General features: G+C 45.2%; 1 protein-coding gene across 1 annotated transcript; it reads right to left on the reverse strand.

The window, feature by feature from the left end:
- Nucleotides 1–1,238: 1,238 nt before the first annotated feature.
- On the reverse strand, nt 1,239–15,940 carry LOC147899783 (cyclic phosphodiesterase-like). Its single transcript, XM_087377175.1, has 3 exons — nt 15,583–15,940; nt 12,379–12,436; nt 1,239–1,601 (listed from the first exon to the last, which is right to left on the reverse strand). The coding sequence occupies exons 1-3, from the start codon at nt 15,862–15,864 to the stop codon at nt 1,387–1,389; spliced, it is 555 nt and encodes a 184-aa protein (XP_087233301.1). The 5' UTR covers nt 15,865–15,940; the 3' UTR covers nt 1,239–1,386.
- Between the last annotated feature and the right edge of the window lie 1,325 nt (nt 15,941–17,265).

Here is a 17,265-nt window from a genome sequence, read left to right on the forward strand (position 1 = left end):
CTAACTTTAGCACATTGATCAAGATTGAACTTCAAGTAGGCAGATGGTTGATGTGATTGGATTGTTTTCAAATTACATCATGTAGCTAATCTCAAAAGAGTAATGTAAGATAACATGCATCAACAACTCAAGCAAAATACTAGGAATAATTACCTTCAAAGCTTGGCAAATTGTGCTTCCATGATATTGTCAAGCTAGTACGTTGGTTGGCAATCGCAAGATTTGGGATAGTAGGATATTGTCAAGCACCCATACCATAATAATAGGGTCTACCATGATATTTTCAACTAGCTATCATAGGACCACGAATCTTGTAGAGTGTCTCTATGCATGTTCGCACCTTCAAGTTAGGAGGTGTTGCACGTAAATCAGCAATCTTAAACAAAATTTGTTTGCAAATGAAAGATATGTATAGTGTTCTTCCATGATATTGTCAAGCACCCATAATAGGATGGTTTGCATTGGTAAGGGTCAAGGATGGTAGAATATTGTCAATCACCCAATGTCCAACCATGGAGGTGGGTTTGTTAGCATTTAGCCTTGGTATGGCCCTGTAGGCTAGGAAGGACATTTGTTCCTAGTCTTGGTCAACTAGTTGACTTTGGGGCCATATAGTGGCCACACTTATATTCTTCATAATCCATTAACTTTGAGGTCCTTCAGTTGTTGCTTGCTCTCTTGCATTGCACTTGCATTCCTTTGCTCCCCGCACCCAACAGTACCATTTGTTAGCACTTAGCCTTGGTATGACCTTTAGGCTCGTTAGGACATTTGGTCCTAGTCTTGGTCAACCACTTGACTTCATTATACATTTTAAAGTATTTTGAGTTCCTTCAGTTATTGCTCTCTTGCATTCCATTGCTCCCCCATTCAACAAAAGCAATACAAATGGAGATGTTTATATGGCTTGCAAGATGGAGATGTTTATATGGCTTGCAAGATGTGACATCTTGCAGACAGCCTGCCCAGAACAGGCCTGCATTAGAGTATAAATTCTAAGCTTTGAAAATGTACTGCTTGTACCTACTGTGCTGATAACACCTACAAGAAAAGTAAATGAAGCAGTGGCCAGGTTGCAGGTTTTTTATTTTTCATGTCCGAAAAAACTTTGACAGTTAACAAAGTACACCATTTAAGCAAAACGACATTTTGTGCAGTGCATCCCTCTTATGTTTCCTGCACTAAATGCATACTACAAAAGCAGACTACAAAATCTTACTGAAATTTGAAAATGTAAGGATAAAAATAATTAGATTTTTATATGATTTATAGCACGGGAACAATGACACTGAAAGCTGCGACCGTCTTCCCGGTTTTAGACTTTTCATGCTTGAGTTTCATTAGCTGTAAGTCAGCTTGTTGGCTTAAGGTACATAGCAGAAACCATTAGACAATCTGGCCTTCAAGAGGATACTCAACAACCTTACTCCAAGAGTCCAGATGCTTGTCATTTATGTCAGTACTGTACAAACAGAGACTGGAAACTTGAAATTGTGTGTTACAAAGTAGATCTCCAAACTCCTCTTCAACTATTTTTTTAGCCTCCTGTTTGTCTTCAGCGGTCACATCTCCATAAAGCAAGCTCAAATGAGGCATGTAAGCTGCCAAACAACACCTTTGTCAGCCCTAAACATGCTTTTAAAAATCTACTCAGGATAAAAATGTGCATGACGTTTTTATGTACCCTCATTGGTTCATCTTGTTTCGAGTTCCCCATTAAACACACACCAAGAAAACAAGCCTAAGGAACTAGGAAAGTGTCATCACACCTAACACAAATGACTATCAACCAAGAAAACAAAGAGTGCATCAAATTTTGATTGAATGGAAGTTTCAGACATTGGGATCTAGGAGGCTCCATATTGAGGTGTTGAAAATATAGAGTAAGCTTATGTCCTCATCAGGACCCAAGCATAAGCTGCCATCTAGGTTTCAAAAGATTCCCCGGTAATGAAATTGAGGAGAGTAACAATAAGGTGGCGAGCCCCCTGCCCAAAACAAGGCAGGTAACTGTCCATCCAGGGAAACATCAAGAAGCTAGATGTACATAAATAGTGCAGAAGCTGTAAAGGTCTGGGTAACTGGGGGGCGTTGAGGCTCATTATGAGGTTTGTCATATGGTGATGTCTTAAAAAAAGTTCCAAAAACCACGTAAGCCAGAAGCAAGCTCAACTGTGGGAAGCAGAAAAGGATGGCTGGAGGGAGAAGCAGTAGAAAGCTGCTTTTGCTGTGTGTTAAGTCCTATAGTGGACGAGTGCTGCACACAAAACAAGCACTAGACAAGCTACCACAGGGTATAAAGGAAACCACAAATACCAGTCTGGACCTTGACAGCAAAGCACAGGCAGAGAAGAAGCTGGTTACAAAGCAGGAGCAAGATGGTAATGACTTGTGAAGTATTGTAGGGCAGGATAAAATGCTGGAGACACTAACATGGAGCTGGGGTGTTTGATGTCAATGTTCCACTCTCTGGATACCTGGACCGGTCCTTAGATCTCAAACTGTAAGGCCCCGATAGTGAGGATTGCAATTGAGCATGGGTGTTACAGCTCTAAATATAGCTCCCAATTTGCTTGAACGATAATTCAGAATGACTGCAGACAGTAGGCTGCAAGTTGTGGATGTAAACTTCATTCTAATGTGTTTATAGTTACTGCAATAGAGTAGTACATGGCTTCATCCTCTTCTAATCTCCTTGTCATAGCTTGCAGATCCTTTTTCAGCTGGTATTCCTCCACTGGTCAGTTTCAACTTTTAGGTCATCAGAATGTGTGCCATGCTGTCATAACATCCACCTCAAAGGTAGTAGTCAACCAACTAGCTGGAAATACCTGTTGAAAGTGAACCAAACTTGTGGGTGATCTATTTTTGGAGCAGCAAATTTGTCCACCACTAGAGAGCATTCCCCTTCAAAAAGGTGGCTGCCTTATGCATTTCTGAGGACTCACCCTTGAGAAGGCTGCATCACTGCATATCCCCAGATACATTGCCTTGCATCCCTTGCATCCCAGGCTGAAAACCACCAGGGTAATTTCCAAGCATTCCTTGACCATCATTAGCTTGACCAGCCATTGCTTGAAATACCCAAGAAAAATACATTGGCAAGGAAGACCTTAGAAGACTCCAGGCAAGGAAAATGGGCAAAAAACGTCACGTAAGGGGGACGGGATCTCACGGAGTTTCTGCCTGCAATCGATTGATGCTTGTGACCATATGGCTGTACGGAACGTTAATTACTGCTGTCGTACGGCTGTACGAGGCTTTTAAACACTGTTGGTACAGACTCGTACAGAGCATTAATTACTACTGAAGGTGTACAGCTGAGCACGGGTTTCTGTACGGACTCACACTTATAGCATGATACCCTTCATTGCAGCTGGAGGCTCTCAAGTCGCTATACGGGCAGAGTTGTACACTTATGTACAGATCAGCCGTACAGTCTGTATGGGCATGTGAAGGGGTTGGTATTGATCAACTGTACAACTCATGCGGGCTGTTTGCAGTGGCCTCCCTTGTTGTAATTTTGCTATTACTTTTTCACTAAAGAAGAATAAAGAAATACCAGAGTCCACACATGAAACAGAGAGTGACTGGGGCATGCACGATCAAGGTCTGATCCATCTCCGCCCTCCTTGGAGGAGACCGCCCTAGACGGGGCGTCACTCCTTATATAGCTCTTTGGATACAGAGGTCGAGGAGACCACACCCTCCACCACGGGGGAAGACAGCCCGACAAACGCAGATCTGAGCTATCTTTGCAGCCCAACGGAGAGCCACCTTGGTGCCTAGCTGCGGCTTACTAAGTCCCAACTTCATGAGTTTTTCAGCTCCATCTTTTACTTTGACATTTTGAGCCATGTAGTTTAGTTTAGCATAGTACTCACAAGGGCCCTAGCGTGCGCTTTGCTTCAGCCCCTTGTGGCTTGTATGAGTTTCTTTCCATTTGCTGTGCTTTGTCCCATAGGCCCGTGAGGCCTCCCTTGGATGTTAGTACATGAAACCAACCTCAAGAGGGCAGTATAAACAGCTAACCAACCAAAGCCTTCACACTTGAATATTCAGCAAGTAATTCAAACACAGATTGGGGGAGCTAGAGTGCTCCTACTCAATTACACAATGAACTCAAACTCACTTGCATTTAGTGCTCTTCCCACTCTTATTAGGCATCAATATCCCAAACATTAGCCTTGTTGGGCCCTGCTCTCAAATCCCAATGACAATAGGCATCCATTTCAGTGCAAACACCTACATAAAACTTGGGAGCTGTTGCTACTAGCCCATATGGAGTCACACAACTTCACAAACTGCCGCAAGTGTCCACTGACTCACTGGAGTACCCAAGCAATGGGTGAAAGCTAGTTAGCCTGCCCTCAATCCTTAGAAGCGCGAATTTGTCTGCAAGCATTCACTATGTATCACCCTGCCAAGCAAGTCTCTCCAAAACACAGCTCACTACCTAATGGCAATCACTGGAAAGCATGAGTGAACTCTTGACCAGGCCCGGAGCTCGACCCAAGCTCATTTCACGAGCCAATGCACATCACCCGGAGAGCTTTCTATACACACTGCCGCACAGTTAGCTGTTTGGTCATCCTTAGCTCAAGAGCTTGTGCACGCAGCCCAGCACCTTGAACTGATCCCACTGGCCATCACTACTCACCAGCCCACACTAGGCACACACTGCATCGAACTAGCAAACTGTGCATCCCAACTGCTAGAGCAAGGCATAGGCATCCTCTGACCTCAACAACCTGGTCTCAACCTGGGTTCACCCTCTGTAACTGGGTGATTGCAACACACCCAGGGAATCACATAGAGAATCTCAAAACAGAGAACTAGAAACCAATCACACAATGAAAGCAAAGAGATACTGGGCTGGAAATCCGGCATTGCGCGCCCACAGCATGGGCTGCAACCAAAAACACCTGCTCCTCACAAGAACATGTCCCCGTGGTATCCAAAAGCCCGCCAAAGACTTCAAAACAGAGTTTCACAGCCAGAAACCCTAATTTGCAGCAAGAAAACCCAGCCTTGGGCCACGTGCAAGCACAAGATGCCTTAAACAAGGTCTGTACAGTCTATATGGACTGTTTGTCAGTCTGTACAGCCTGAAAAACGCGCCATACAGCAGCAGATATGCGCCAACATGAGCTCCAACAGATCACAGAAGGTGCTCCTTGACTTGGGCTGCGTGCAACAGGGCTGGATGCGAGGAAACAGCAGCAAAACAGCGACCAGCAACCTCTGGAAGGTTTGGCGCAGCAAGGAGTAGGAGAAGATGCAGAAGTGGGCAAATTCTAGAGCAGGCCCTTGATTAAGACGCCATCTACCCTAAAGGAGGGGAAAAGATGCTAAAAGTGGAGCTGGTAGGTTGCATGCCTAACACGTGGCACATTAATGCCCCTAACCCCCTGTACCAAGGAAACGTTGGTTTCCTAGGGGCAACTTTGGACACGTGGCACATTAATGCCCATAACCCCCTGTACCAAGAAAACAATGGTTTCTTAGGGGCAACTTTTAAAGGCTCTAACCTCACTAACCAATGGCAAACATTGGCACTGTCTAGGGGCAACCTTTTAATCCTTTTTAACCCCTCTTCCCACGTGAAACTTGGGAATCTATCTCGGGGCAAACTTCCTAGCTCCGTCACACCCCTCCGCAAGGTCAAAGTGATACCATACCTTGATTCTAATAGTTAGGTCTAGCCAGTGTGTCCAGTTAGATGTTAACACTAGGGGCTTTCAGGAACTCACCGCTCCTCTAGGCCAATCCCCCATGGCCAAACTGGTTACAAACTTAGTCATAGCTTATTTGCTTACAAAATTCACGTCCTTGTGACATACCCCCCTCTTGAAACAGCAAACATAATGGTTTGCTGCTCCAAATTACAGCAAATAACAATGAAAGAGAGAGGGCATGAATGACCCTTCCAATGATATACAATGATATACAACTGGCCATGAACATATGGTCTAAGAGAGCACGTGAATCCATCCATAAGTCCAGGCATAACCAATTGGAGTGACTAATACACTCATCATAAGAGTCTCCTGGCAGAAATATTGTCAGCCAACAGCACCTCGGGTGAACATGAAGTATCACCAAGTGACCCTATGATATCCTGTGAGCTGTCTGAGATGGAGGCATGACCGCCCTCTTGAGCACCAGGTATCGCTCCAGACTGATGCTCAACTGAACCTGTATGTCCCTCGACCGCAGTCGGCATAGGAATGCATCCAAATAGAGCTGCACTAGCTCAAGTGAATCTGCTAGTTCACCTTCCTCCAACCACTTCGCATCCAATAATTCCTAAACTTTACCAAGTAGCGACGCTGAGTGCGACGCCGTACTTTCCTGTCAGAGTGTGACAATCTCTGCTCACGAACAAGTACCTCATCAAGTTCTTCAACCTTGGGATGATCCTCATGGAGTATATCATCTGGCACTTCACCTTGAAAAGGTTTCAACAAACAAACATGAAAAGCATTATAAATGGTCCAGTGATCCGGTAGCTTCAACCTGTAAGCTACATCATTTATCGGTGCCAAAATCTGAAAGGGACCATAGTACCACATCTTTAACTTTGTGTACACTTTATCCTTGCCTTTCATCTTCTTTAATCGTGCTTTCAGAAAACGCAGCAGCACCCAATCTCCTTCTTTCAGGATCATTTCACGGCGGTGCTTATCTGCTGCCCTTTTATGCTTATCCTGGCTTTTCTGGAGGGCTAATTTGACCTTTTGATAGGTAACATACAAACTTTCCACAAACCTGTCCGCTTCAAAAATCTTCTCCTTCGTGTGCAAAATGGGTGGAACCTTACGTTCCCCTGCCAAAATTTCAAAGGGTGCTTTTCCTGTGGAAGAATGCACCGTATTATTGTATGCAAACTCGACAAGTGGCAAAAACTGCTCCCATTTTGATTGCTGATCTGAAACATAGCACTTGAGAAGATCCAAGGCGGTGGAATTCGCCTCTTCGGACTGCCCATCTAACTCTAGATGAAAGGAGGACGAAAAATTCAGAGATGTACCCATGTTTTCGAAAATACCTCTCCAGAAAAGACTAGTCATCCAGGGATCTTTGTCACTGACAATTGATTGAGGCATCCCATGATGTTTGAACACATGCGACATAAAAAGTCTTGCCATTTGATCTACTGTAATCTTTTTCTTTACTCGAATGAAATGGGCCTGTTTGCTGAATCTGCAAATTATAGTCCATATCGTATCATGTCCACTGGATGTACGAGGCAAATCAAATATGAAATCCATGCCAATACTCTGCCAAGGCCTATCTCGCAAAGGATGCAACAGCCCCGCTGGCTTTTGCCTATCATATTTTGCCTTCTGGCAAGTGATACATGTCCTGACATAGGCATCCACATCCTTTCTCAACATAGGCCAATAAAAATAATGTTCCACAGCCTTAACAGGAGCCTCAATACCTCTATGACCAGCGTATGGCAGAGCATAACTTTCTGTGAGAACCTTGTGCCTAAGCTGCTTGGTGACATCTGCAGAGTCTTCCATGCATCATCATAAAACCATTCTTGAGGCAATAATGGTCATGCTTCTGCCCAGAAACAAGCTGTTCATGTACCCGTGAAAAATCAGCATCATCTGCATACTGATCTATCATGGCATCCAATTCATTGTGATAAGAAATGGTCACTGCTGAAACTAGAGGCTTTTTAGACACTGCATCTGCATACGGCCTCCTCGAAAGAGCATCTGCTACCACATTTTTATTGCCCGGCACATGCACTATCTGAAAATGGAACATAGAAAGAAAATTGGCCCACCACATGTGCTTCTCGGACAGCTTCCTCTGAGTGAAAAAACTACCTCATGTCTGCACATAAAAATCAGCACCCAAAAGATAGTGCTTCCACGTAGTAAGTGCATGAATAACAACGAACATCTCCTGTTCATAAACCTGCATGTGGTACTCTGCATCACTGAGAACCCTACTCTCATATGCCACAGCTCTTCCATCCTGCATAAGCACACCCCCGATGCTATGTCCACAAGCATCACAATGGACAACAAATGGTTTTTGTAAGTCTGGTAGAATAATCACGGGGTCTGAGCATAACTTCTCTTTGAGTTCCTCAAAAGCTCTGAAAGGCTGAGATTTTCCTCACTCAGAGAGCCCTCTTTTGCAAAAATCAAGTAAGCTGAAAGATGCTTTTTCATTATAATTGTAATAGCAGAAGCTGATACAACAAGGACTAACTCTCCCTTATGTTTTACATCAAGAACATGGGTCTTTCCCTGATGAGTAAGTGTCAACTTCTTGTTTCTGGTATCAAGCACACCTCCAACTCGGTAACACCATGGCATCCCCAACAAAACGTCACACTCAAGTAGTGGCATAATATAAAACTCTTCTGTCACATAGTTCTGAATGTGCAACCGCAGCTTCCCGATGATCGGAGTGACAGGAGTGACCAACTCAGGATTAGCCATGTTTGCTTCACACTGAGCTCCCATATCTTCTGCACGTATACCCAACTTTGCTGCGAGCTCAGGTGAAATGAAATTCGCTAAGGCTCCCGGATCAAAGAAAATAAAACATGATTGATCCCTGATCTTTCCCCAAGCCCTGCATAACTCTGTTTTCTCTGATTCATGCGTGCCTCCAATAACATCAAGCAACAGACCAGCACTCAGTTTTGGCTTTTTCCCCCTTGTGTCATCTTTCTTTTCCTCTTTATGCTCATGCTTTAACTCTGCAAAAGTCTTCCTCTTCCGATGAGGGCATTCATGGGCTCTATGGCCTTCCTGCTTGCAAATAAACACTTGCAGGCATCAAATAGTGCCTGCTTCTCCTCGGGAGACAACCGAGGTCGTGACGAAGGCTGTCCACACCTCTGGCCTGCAACAAAGGCTGATTTTGCTGGTTTTTTGAATCGCTTAGCCTTTTTAAAATCTTCCCTGCCATTACCTTTGTTTCCCGTGTTTTTGAACCCACTGATCCGTCCCTGCATCAAAGCATATGCTGTATTTGCATTCTCTATGAGTTGGGACAGATTTGTTACCTGTGTTTTTGAGCAATAATCCCTTCTCTCTTTAGGCAATCCACAGCAGTATTTCTCAACCTGCCCAGAAAAGGGAACCTGACGGTAAGAACTGACAGGTAACAAGGCATCCCAAAATTTCTTGTTGTATTCATCCAAATTTCTGCATTAAGCTGATGCCACTGAGTCATAATGTCCACTTCAAACGTGGTGGTCAGCCATGCCGCTGAAAACAACTGCTTAAACTCAACCCATGTCGTGGGAGCTCTTCCCTACAAATCCACCACTGGAGGGCTTTACCCTTCAAGAAATTGGCGGCTTTTCTGATTTTTGAGCTCTCAGTGAAGTTACCTCCGGTATACGCAGCATCAAACTATTGCAAATACATCAAAGCTTTCAACCGGTCCTGCATCCCACTGAAAGTCTCAAACTTGACTACTGCCCCACCTTCTTTGAAGTCCTTTAGTTTGCCCTTAGGCGCCAGATTGTCATACACTGTAAGTGTGGGGGCTGCATCATTCCAAGTACATTAGTTCTAGTTCCCATACTGGGATTACCCATGCCTAGTCCCGTACCAAACATCTAGCGGGGTGCCAAGGAACCACCCTGCATACCAGGCACCCCTGTCTGCATTCCAGGCTGCATCCCCATGTTGGCGTACGTTACATTTGCACCCCCGGGCTGCATCATGCTCCCATCATAGGCTGCTCAACCGGCTGAATGCCGGGCTGGAATGGAACATTCTGAGAACCTAGCATACCCATTCCTCCCATGGGCTGTCCCACCATGGCCTGGAAAACTGATCCACAGCCAAAATAACCTGGTTGCATCACAAGCTGAGGGTAGGACTGCTGTCCTTGATGCACAAACTGAAAATTATTCCCTTGCGAGGGATTTTGCTGCAAAATTGCGGGCTGCTGGGCATTTCCCATCCCAAATCCATGCAAAGGCATCTCTGGTGGCTGTCCACTGAAAGATACATGCCTGTGTCTCTCCTTTTCCTTGGCTACCTCCTTGCTTCTGGGAGGCGCTTGCACGATTTCTGCAAGGTTTTGCGTGAGTAAATTAAAAGCTTCCATGGTACCTGCCACTCGCATTTTATGGAGAGCTTCGGTCTCTGAATCATCTGGCTCACCAAACGACTCCTCATCTTGAGGAGCTGCATGCATAGACTCAAAGGGAACATGCTGTCCCCATCAAGTGCATTATCACCAGTGGCATAAGGCTCTTCCTCATGGCCATCTAACAACTCTGCCTCCTCCTACGTGGATAGAGTCTATGACCGCTCACGGTGTGACGTAGTGGCTGTAATACAGATGCAATAACCACTTCTCTTCACTCAAAGCTATCAGGGCCCACCTCCTGTAGAAAGAGAGTGTGATCCAGCAATGGAACCACTGTAACCAACCTTCGGAACCCCAAAGGGCGGTAAACCACAACTAATTCTGATCACACCGTCAATTATAGCCACTTAGCACCCAATTAAACACACCACATCAAATAGCATAAAAGAAAGTACAGGTGAGGCTAGAATGCCCCTGCTCAATGATCACACAGTGACACCGATTGGCCCCAAACACTTGGCGCCCCTTAAGGTATTTCTTTATTCTTCTTTAGTGAAAAAGTAATAGAAAAATTACAACCAAGGCGCACCCTGAATTGATCCCACTGGTTATCACTGCTCACCGGCCCACACTAGGCACACACTACATCGAACTGGCAAACTGTGCATCCCAACTGCTAGAGCAAGGCATAGGCATCCTCTGACCTCAACAACCTGGTCTCAACCTCGGTTCACGCTCTGTAACTAGGTGATTGCAACACACCCAGGGAATCCTGTAGAGAACTAGAAACCAATCCCACAGTGAAAGCAAAGAGCAATTGGGCTGGAAATCTGGGATTGCGCGCCCACAACACGGGCTGCAACCAAAAACACCTGCTCCTCACAAGAACATGTCCCCGTGGTATCCAGAACCCCGCCAAAGACTTCAAAACAGAGTTTCACAGCAATTTGCAGCAAGAAAACCAGCCTAGGGCTGCGTGCAAGCACAAGATGCCTGAAACAAGGTCCGTACAATCTGTACAGACTGTCAATCCGTACAGGCTGAAAAACACACCGTACAGCAGCAAATATGCACCAAGATGAGCTCCAGAGATCGCAGAAGGTGCTCCTTGACTCATGCAACAGGGCTTGATGCAAGGAAACAGCAGCAAAACAGCGACCAGCAACCTCTGGAAGGTCTGGTGCAGCAAGGAGGAGCAGGAGAAGATGCAGAGGTGGGCGAATTCTTGAGCAGGCCCTTGATTTGGACGCCATCTGCCCTAAAGGAGGGGAAAAGATGCTAAAAGTGGGGGAAAGATGCTAAAAGTGGAGCTGGTAGGTTGCATGCCTGACACGTGGCACATTAACGCTTCACCTGGTGAAGAACCTTAATGGCCATGTCAGCCCCTCTGCCTAGACCAACAGTCACCACTAAGATTCGTTTTTCAGAAGAAAATACAATGCTGCGCTGCAAGAGGAAGGAAAGGAAAAAGGGGTAAGGCTGGGCAAGGAATAGGCCTCTCGAAGGACCCCCAAAGGCTGGCAAAAAGGAACCAGCAAAGGGGAGTTCCAAGCAGGGGGTACAAAGGCATCAGCCGTCTGGAAAACCACTCCGAAAAAACCAAAAAACACAGCCAGCCAGAGGCCAGTTGTGGGCTGCTCCAAGAGGGACAGCGCCAAAAAGAAAAAGCCCAAAAAAACTACAAGGCACCTCCAAGAAGAGAACTCCATAAATCTGAGAGAACAAGCACCTCCCAAAATGCTAGGAAAGGGTTGGAAAAGAGAGCTGAGAAGCTGAGGGTACCGCCGAAAAAACACCTTGAGGGGGCGGGGGGGCAGCTTGGAACGCTGGAAGAGCGCACCACCTCAGAGGGAGGCCTGACCATCGACCCCTACTGCCTACGAGCAGGGCGAGCCAAAGGGTGAGCTGCTGGCCAGACTCCCTAAGCTATTGAGGGAGGGCTGAGCCCCTCCTAGACTCCTAGAGCTTAGCAGAGGAGCCACCAGGCCCACGCAGCACTGCGGGCAGTGCCCAGCCCCCAAACAGGGGCGAGACCTTTCACCAAGCCGCAGGCTGAGGCACAAGGGCACGGGAGGGGGAGAGGAAGTCAGTGGCAGGAGGGAAGAGAAGCACGGAGGAGGTGGAGAAGAAGATCCAGGGGGGCGAGCGAGGGGAGGAGCAGCGAGCTCATAGGAGAGAAGCCTCCTTCCATACAAGGAATTTCTTGTGGAGTCCAAGGGAGATGTACTAAGAATAAGAGTTAAAAGTATTGATAAATATTCCTTGCCTTAGTAGAGTAGGATAAATTTGTACCTTCAGATGAATTTGAGAGTCCAAAAGACCTTTGTACATGCCGATGGGCTTGCATCACCTAGAAAATCAATCAACAACAATTGGTCAATCTCCCACAGGATCCACCTTTGACCTTTACCTAAAATTTCTTACATTACAAGCTTTAAGCCATAATAATCCTCATATGTGAACTCATCCATCATGCTAGGTGAATAAGAAAAAAGGACGCGTATAGTATTCAAGATGTTTAAAACCTCCCTGCATAATATGTATAGCAAATGACATGGGGACTCTAGGTCCAAAATTCTTAATTAGTCAAGTTGTCAACGCACTAACATGTTAGTATGAATTACAAACCAAATCATTCTCTATTATAATACAAAGATGTTATCATGCATGCAAAAAAAATTGAAGCTTACAAAAAGTTCACGCAAAGCTCCTTTTAAAAACATTAAAAAGCTACATAAAGGCACGCGTTTGCTGACTATTTTCAAGCATTGGCTCTTGCACACATACATTAGCCTGTATAGTCTCTTGGTTGTCATCATTTCATTACAGGCTTGATCCTTGGCACACAATTGTTCTTCCATCACATGACTTGGTTCACAGCTGACAGTTTAGCGTAAACCCCCAAGTGGCAGCTCTCATACAGTGCTCTCATGGGTAGACACTCTCGTCGTCGGTACACGTGTAAGCCTCTTATACAGAGCACCAGTCCGCCGCCTCCAGCATGGAGTTGTTATCACATAGTTGATGATACACGAGTCATCACTCCGGATGAGATCCATGAGTGGAAAAAGAGCCTTATTCAACCGTTCATTGCCACAGGGTATGTATCAATGCATGATGCAGACTCAAGCATCATTGGCCTTGAGAGATCAGATGCAGATGCTTCACATGTTAGCATGGATTGGCCCACACATACTGATCATTCATATTTCTCAGTAAGCCCTTAGCACAAGGCACATTCGTCAGCAAGCCCTCAGCACAAAATGGATTAGACTGGTTGCATGCTACTTTAGTAAATATACCTAGAACTCATCCTCTAAAAACACAACATAGTGCACTTTCAATCTCACGAGAGTCACTCATAAGATTGAAAACCATAAACTCCATCACGCATAGTAGGGACTAGCTACTTTGACATCCCCACTGACGTCATCAGCGCCCAACACTAGGTGTAGACCATAGTATAAAAGTATGCTCTCACACTTACAAATCCACGCACCCACACGTACTTGAGCATCCATTTATACAAAGTCTTCGTACTGAGTTTCTATCGCCACTCCGGAGGTGAAGGGCAAACTCAGCCATGACGAAGGCTAGCACTAAAGGAGAAGGCTAATCAAAAAGTAGTCCAAATCTCTTCATTCAAGCTACAACTGCTTGTGAAGTCTAAACGATTTCATTTTAGTCTCTCCCAAACGAGCATCTAAATCTAAATCTAGCTGATAGGGCAACACACCATTTAAGATAGAAAGAATTATCGCAATACCAGCAGGCCGCAACTTGGACGAAAACTTCATTTGTAAAAACTTGGGCATGCTATTTTAGTAAAAACTCCATTTGACGGTTCAACATAGAAGCCAATAGGGGCTGCAGCCTAGTAACCTGTAAGCCACAGCCCCACAAAAGTTCACGCAAAGCTCCTTCAAAAAACATTCAAAAGCTACATAAAGGCACACATTAGAGATCTTTGGATATGAGGCTCGTCTCCAAGTTTATGCTTAGCTACAACTTATGAAAATGGATTAGACTGGTTGCATGCTACTTTAGTAAAAACTCCATTTGACGGTTCAACATAGAAGCCAATAGGGGCTGTAGCCTAGTAACCTAAAAGCCACGGCCCCACAAAAGTTCACGCAAAGCTCCTTTAAAAAACATTCAAAAGCTACATAAAGGCACACATTAGAGATCTTTGCATATGAGCCTCATCTCCAAGTTTATGCTTAGCTACAACTTATCAAAATGGATTAGACTGGTCGCATGCTGCTTAAGTAAAAACTCCATTTGACGGTTCAACATAGAAGCCAATAGGGGCTGTAGCCTAGTAACCTACAAGCCACAGCCCCACAAAAGAGTGGATGAAATTTAAGGCCCGATATTCATAAACCGGAAATTGAGTTCTACAGAGTGAAATAATACATTGTCAAGGCTCAAAACATGTGTCCACTGAGGCCTTCCACATGGCAGCCTGCAATTGATCGTGGAGTCTCCACCTGTCTGCAGACAGGTGCCTTGTGTATTGCTGCTCTTGCACAGCACCAGTCGGTCATCTAAGGCAGTCTTTAGGGGCAGCTGACCCACAGACTGGTTGGCCATTCACGGATAGTTTGTTAGGACGGCCAGATCTGGGCCCCTCCAGAGTGGGGGGCCCCTTCCCTACATAAGGGCCCATATGGGGCCTTGCCAAGCACTTGCAGAAAGCCACAGAAGCTCACTGAAGGAGCACACAGCAATAAGTTAGTTCAGGGCAGAGACGTAGGAGCAGATCCTAAGCTCACCACTGAGCTTCCGCTGCATGTGATGGGACTCTGAGGGAACACCTTTGTGAATAGTCTTGGCCATTTTGGCAAAATATTGAGATATCTTGCTGTTCGTTTAGTACTGTTCAGTGTCTAGGACCTAAGTGTTGTTTGTGAGTATAAGTTGGATATATATCAGTGTTCTCCATTCTCCCACCGCGTGGGAGGCTAGCTAGGTATCAGGGTGTAAGTATACAAGTCTAGATTGCTCCGCTTTTGCACATTGTGGATGTGATTCTTAAAGGTGAATTCTTGAATTTCCCAGTGTGATCAATCAATAAATTTTCAATGGAATTGTTGTCAGTAACGTAGTTCGCTACTCTGACAGTGGCTAAATATACCTCGCTCTCCATTTAACATATTCGTTCCGTTTGCCTCGCCCCTTTGTATCCTGCAGCACTTCTTCCTCTCCAAACCAAGGGTTTAACGATTGGGAAACAAATCGTTTGAGCAAGGTCAGGAACGCTCGATGGATCAGATGGATGGTCCCAACAAAACCTGGGAACTCAAGTCACTTGCAAGTATGATACGATAGGGACCAAGACAAAAAGTAATCGCTAGACTGCAGTTAGATAAAGGCCTTCTTGCTGCCACTGTCGAAGAAACTTAGAAGTAGAGAGGCACACCGCATCAAGGCAGCCGGGAAAACCAGAGCGAAGAAAACTAATCTGAATTTTGTAGTTCCGTATCTGTTATGTACCTCGTCGGAAGTCTCAGCCAACATGTAAACACACTGGTAGAAGCTCTGACCGCAATCAACGTGAGTCAAACGGCAAGTGAACGGACGCAGGGAAAGACAAGCAGCTCGGAGATACTCGGAAGCACGTTGCAGGGTAAGTCTCTGCACACCCAGGATGGTAACATGGGGCTCGAAATCCGGACCATCGAATCTGTCTCTGAGTTTGCGCATGGCGGGAGTAATAAGGCCAGGTTGATCCTGATCCGGCTGCGCCCACACCGAGAACCAACCCACCTCTTCCATCGCCTCAGGCTGGCTCAGAGACTGTGCGCACTGCGATGTATGAATCGGGAGCAACTCCCCGAACAACGTTTACACACGGCCCACCTTCAAAAGAAATCCAAACCCAAAGCTTCAGGGTTGCTCATGTACCTCAGGTTGTTTCAAACACAAATGAAGTCAAGCACCCCTAATTTGGGGAAGAGTAAAACAGGGGGAGAAAGTTGAGGTAGTAGCACCCGCTACCAAAGAAGTAAGGAAAGAGGACACACGTATCATTACCAAAAACTCCTTTGAAGGAAGCCCTAGCTTACCAAGAGATTGATCTGTGCATTCAAGAGCATGAACATAATCTTGAAGCCACATATGTCAAAGTAGGGTGGTCAAATAAGTTTGAAGGAGACATAACTAATGTAGATTCAATGGTTACTGAAGGCATGATGATGACTATTCAGAGGAAGAACTCCCTCGAGCCTTGGAAAAAAAGAAGGATTTCTCTATTCAAGGCTTGATGTCTTACAAAACAACATAAGGCTTTCTATATTTAAGGAGATAGTAGCTCAAACAAAGAGCCCTAACCCCAGGGCTAAAAAGGGGTAGAAGAACGAATGGTAAGTAAACCAATCTCCTTCAACATACTTAATGTGTCGATTAATAGACCCCTCCAAAGGGGAGCTTTTGGCTAGTTGGCTGAGAGCCAATGCCCTCTCTCCAACTTTTTTAGCATTACAGGAAGTTAAGGTTACAAATCTAAGTCTCGAGAATAGGCTAGAAGTGGTTGAACGAATGAGAGAATGGTTCTTCACTAATCGTGAAGAGGCTAGATGGGGCACTACCATTGGTGTGCTCTCCCACTACGATGGTGTTATCAAGGTAAACACAGATGGGGAACAAACATTGATTGCATTGGAATGCCGTATGGAAGGTGTGCAATTCTTCACAATCATGTTTGTGTATGCCCCTACTTGTACTCAGGACACAATAAGCACTTGGGACTTGTCATTAGATTTAGATGGTAATGCTTTTATTCTTGATGATTTGATATGGTAGAAGACCGGAAAGATAGATGGTTGGGCAAGGTCATGATAGTTAGAGGCAATGAATTGGGAGAATCTAAAAGACACTCTTCACCTTATGGATACGTGTAGCTAGGGTACCTTCACATGGTCAAATAGATAGGTAGGTGATCTAAGAAGAGAAGCAAGGCCAGATAGAGCATGCATAACTCAAGACTTAATGAGTCAAACTATTAGACTTGTCTCTTAGACTTTATGCTCTCTCGAGCCACAAGCCACTTTACTTGGTTTATTTATATAAAACTTTTTGGGAGGTGGTAGGTCCTTGTTTGCTTCTTCTCTAATAGGAAAACCTACAATACCATTAACTTCCTAATCACATTAATGGTGGGATTATCAAACAAAACTA

Source organism: Dipteris shenzhenensis, chromosome 7, assembly GCF_047967505.1.
Source record: "Dipteris shenzhenensis isolate YYH24624 ecotype China chromosome 7, Dip_SZ_1.0, whole genome shotgun sequence".
NCBI classification, from domain to species: domain Eukaryota; kingdom Viridiplantae; phylum Streptophyta; class Polypodiopsida; order Gleicheniales; family Dipteridaceae; genus Dipteris; species Dipteris shenzhenensis.

Excerpts from the sequence above, each read along its gene's own strand:
- LOC147899783 (XM_087377175.1), bottom strand. The coding sequence starts at position 15,864 with ATGGAAGAGGTGGGTTGGTTCTCGGTGTGGGCGCAGCCGGATCAGGAT. Across the intron at positions 12,437-15,582 it reads TGGCTGAGACTTCCGACGAG|GTGATGCAAGCCCATCGGCA; the intron begins GTACATAACAGA and ends TTGATTTTCTAG. Across the intron at positions 1,602-12,378 it reads ACTCTCAAATTCATCTGAAG|CTTACATGCCTCATTTGAGC; the intron begins GTACAAATTTAT and ends GTTGTTTGGCAG.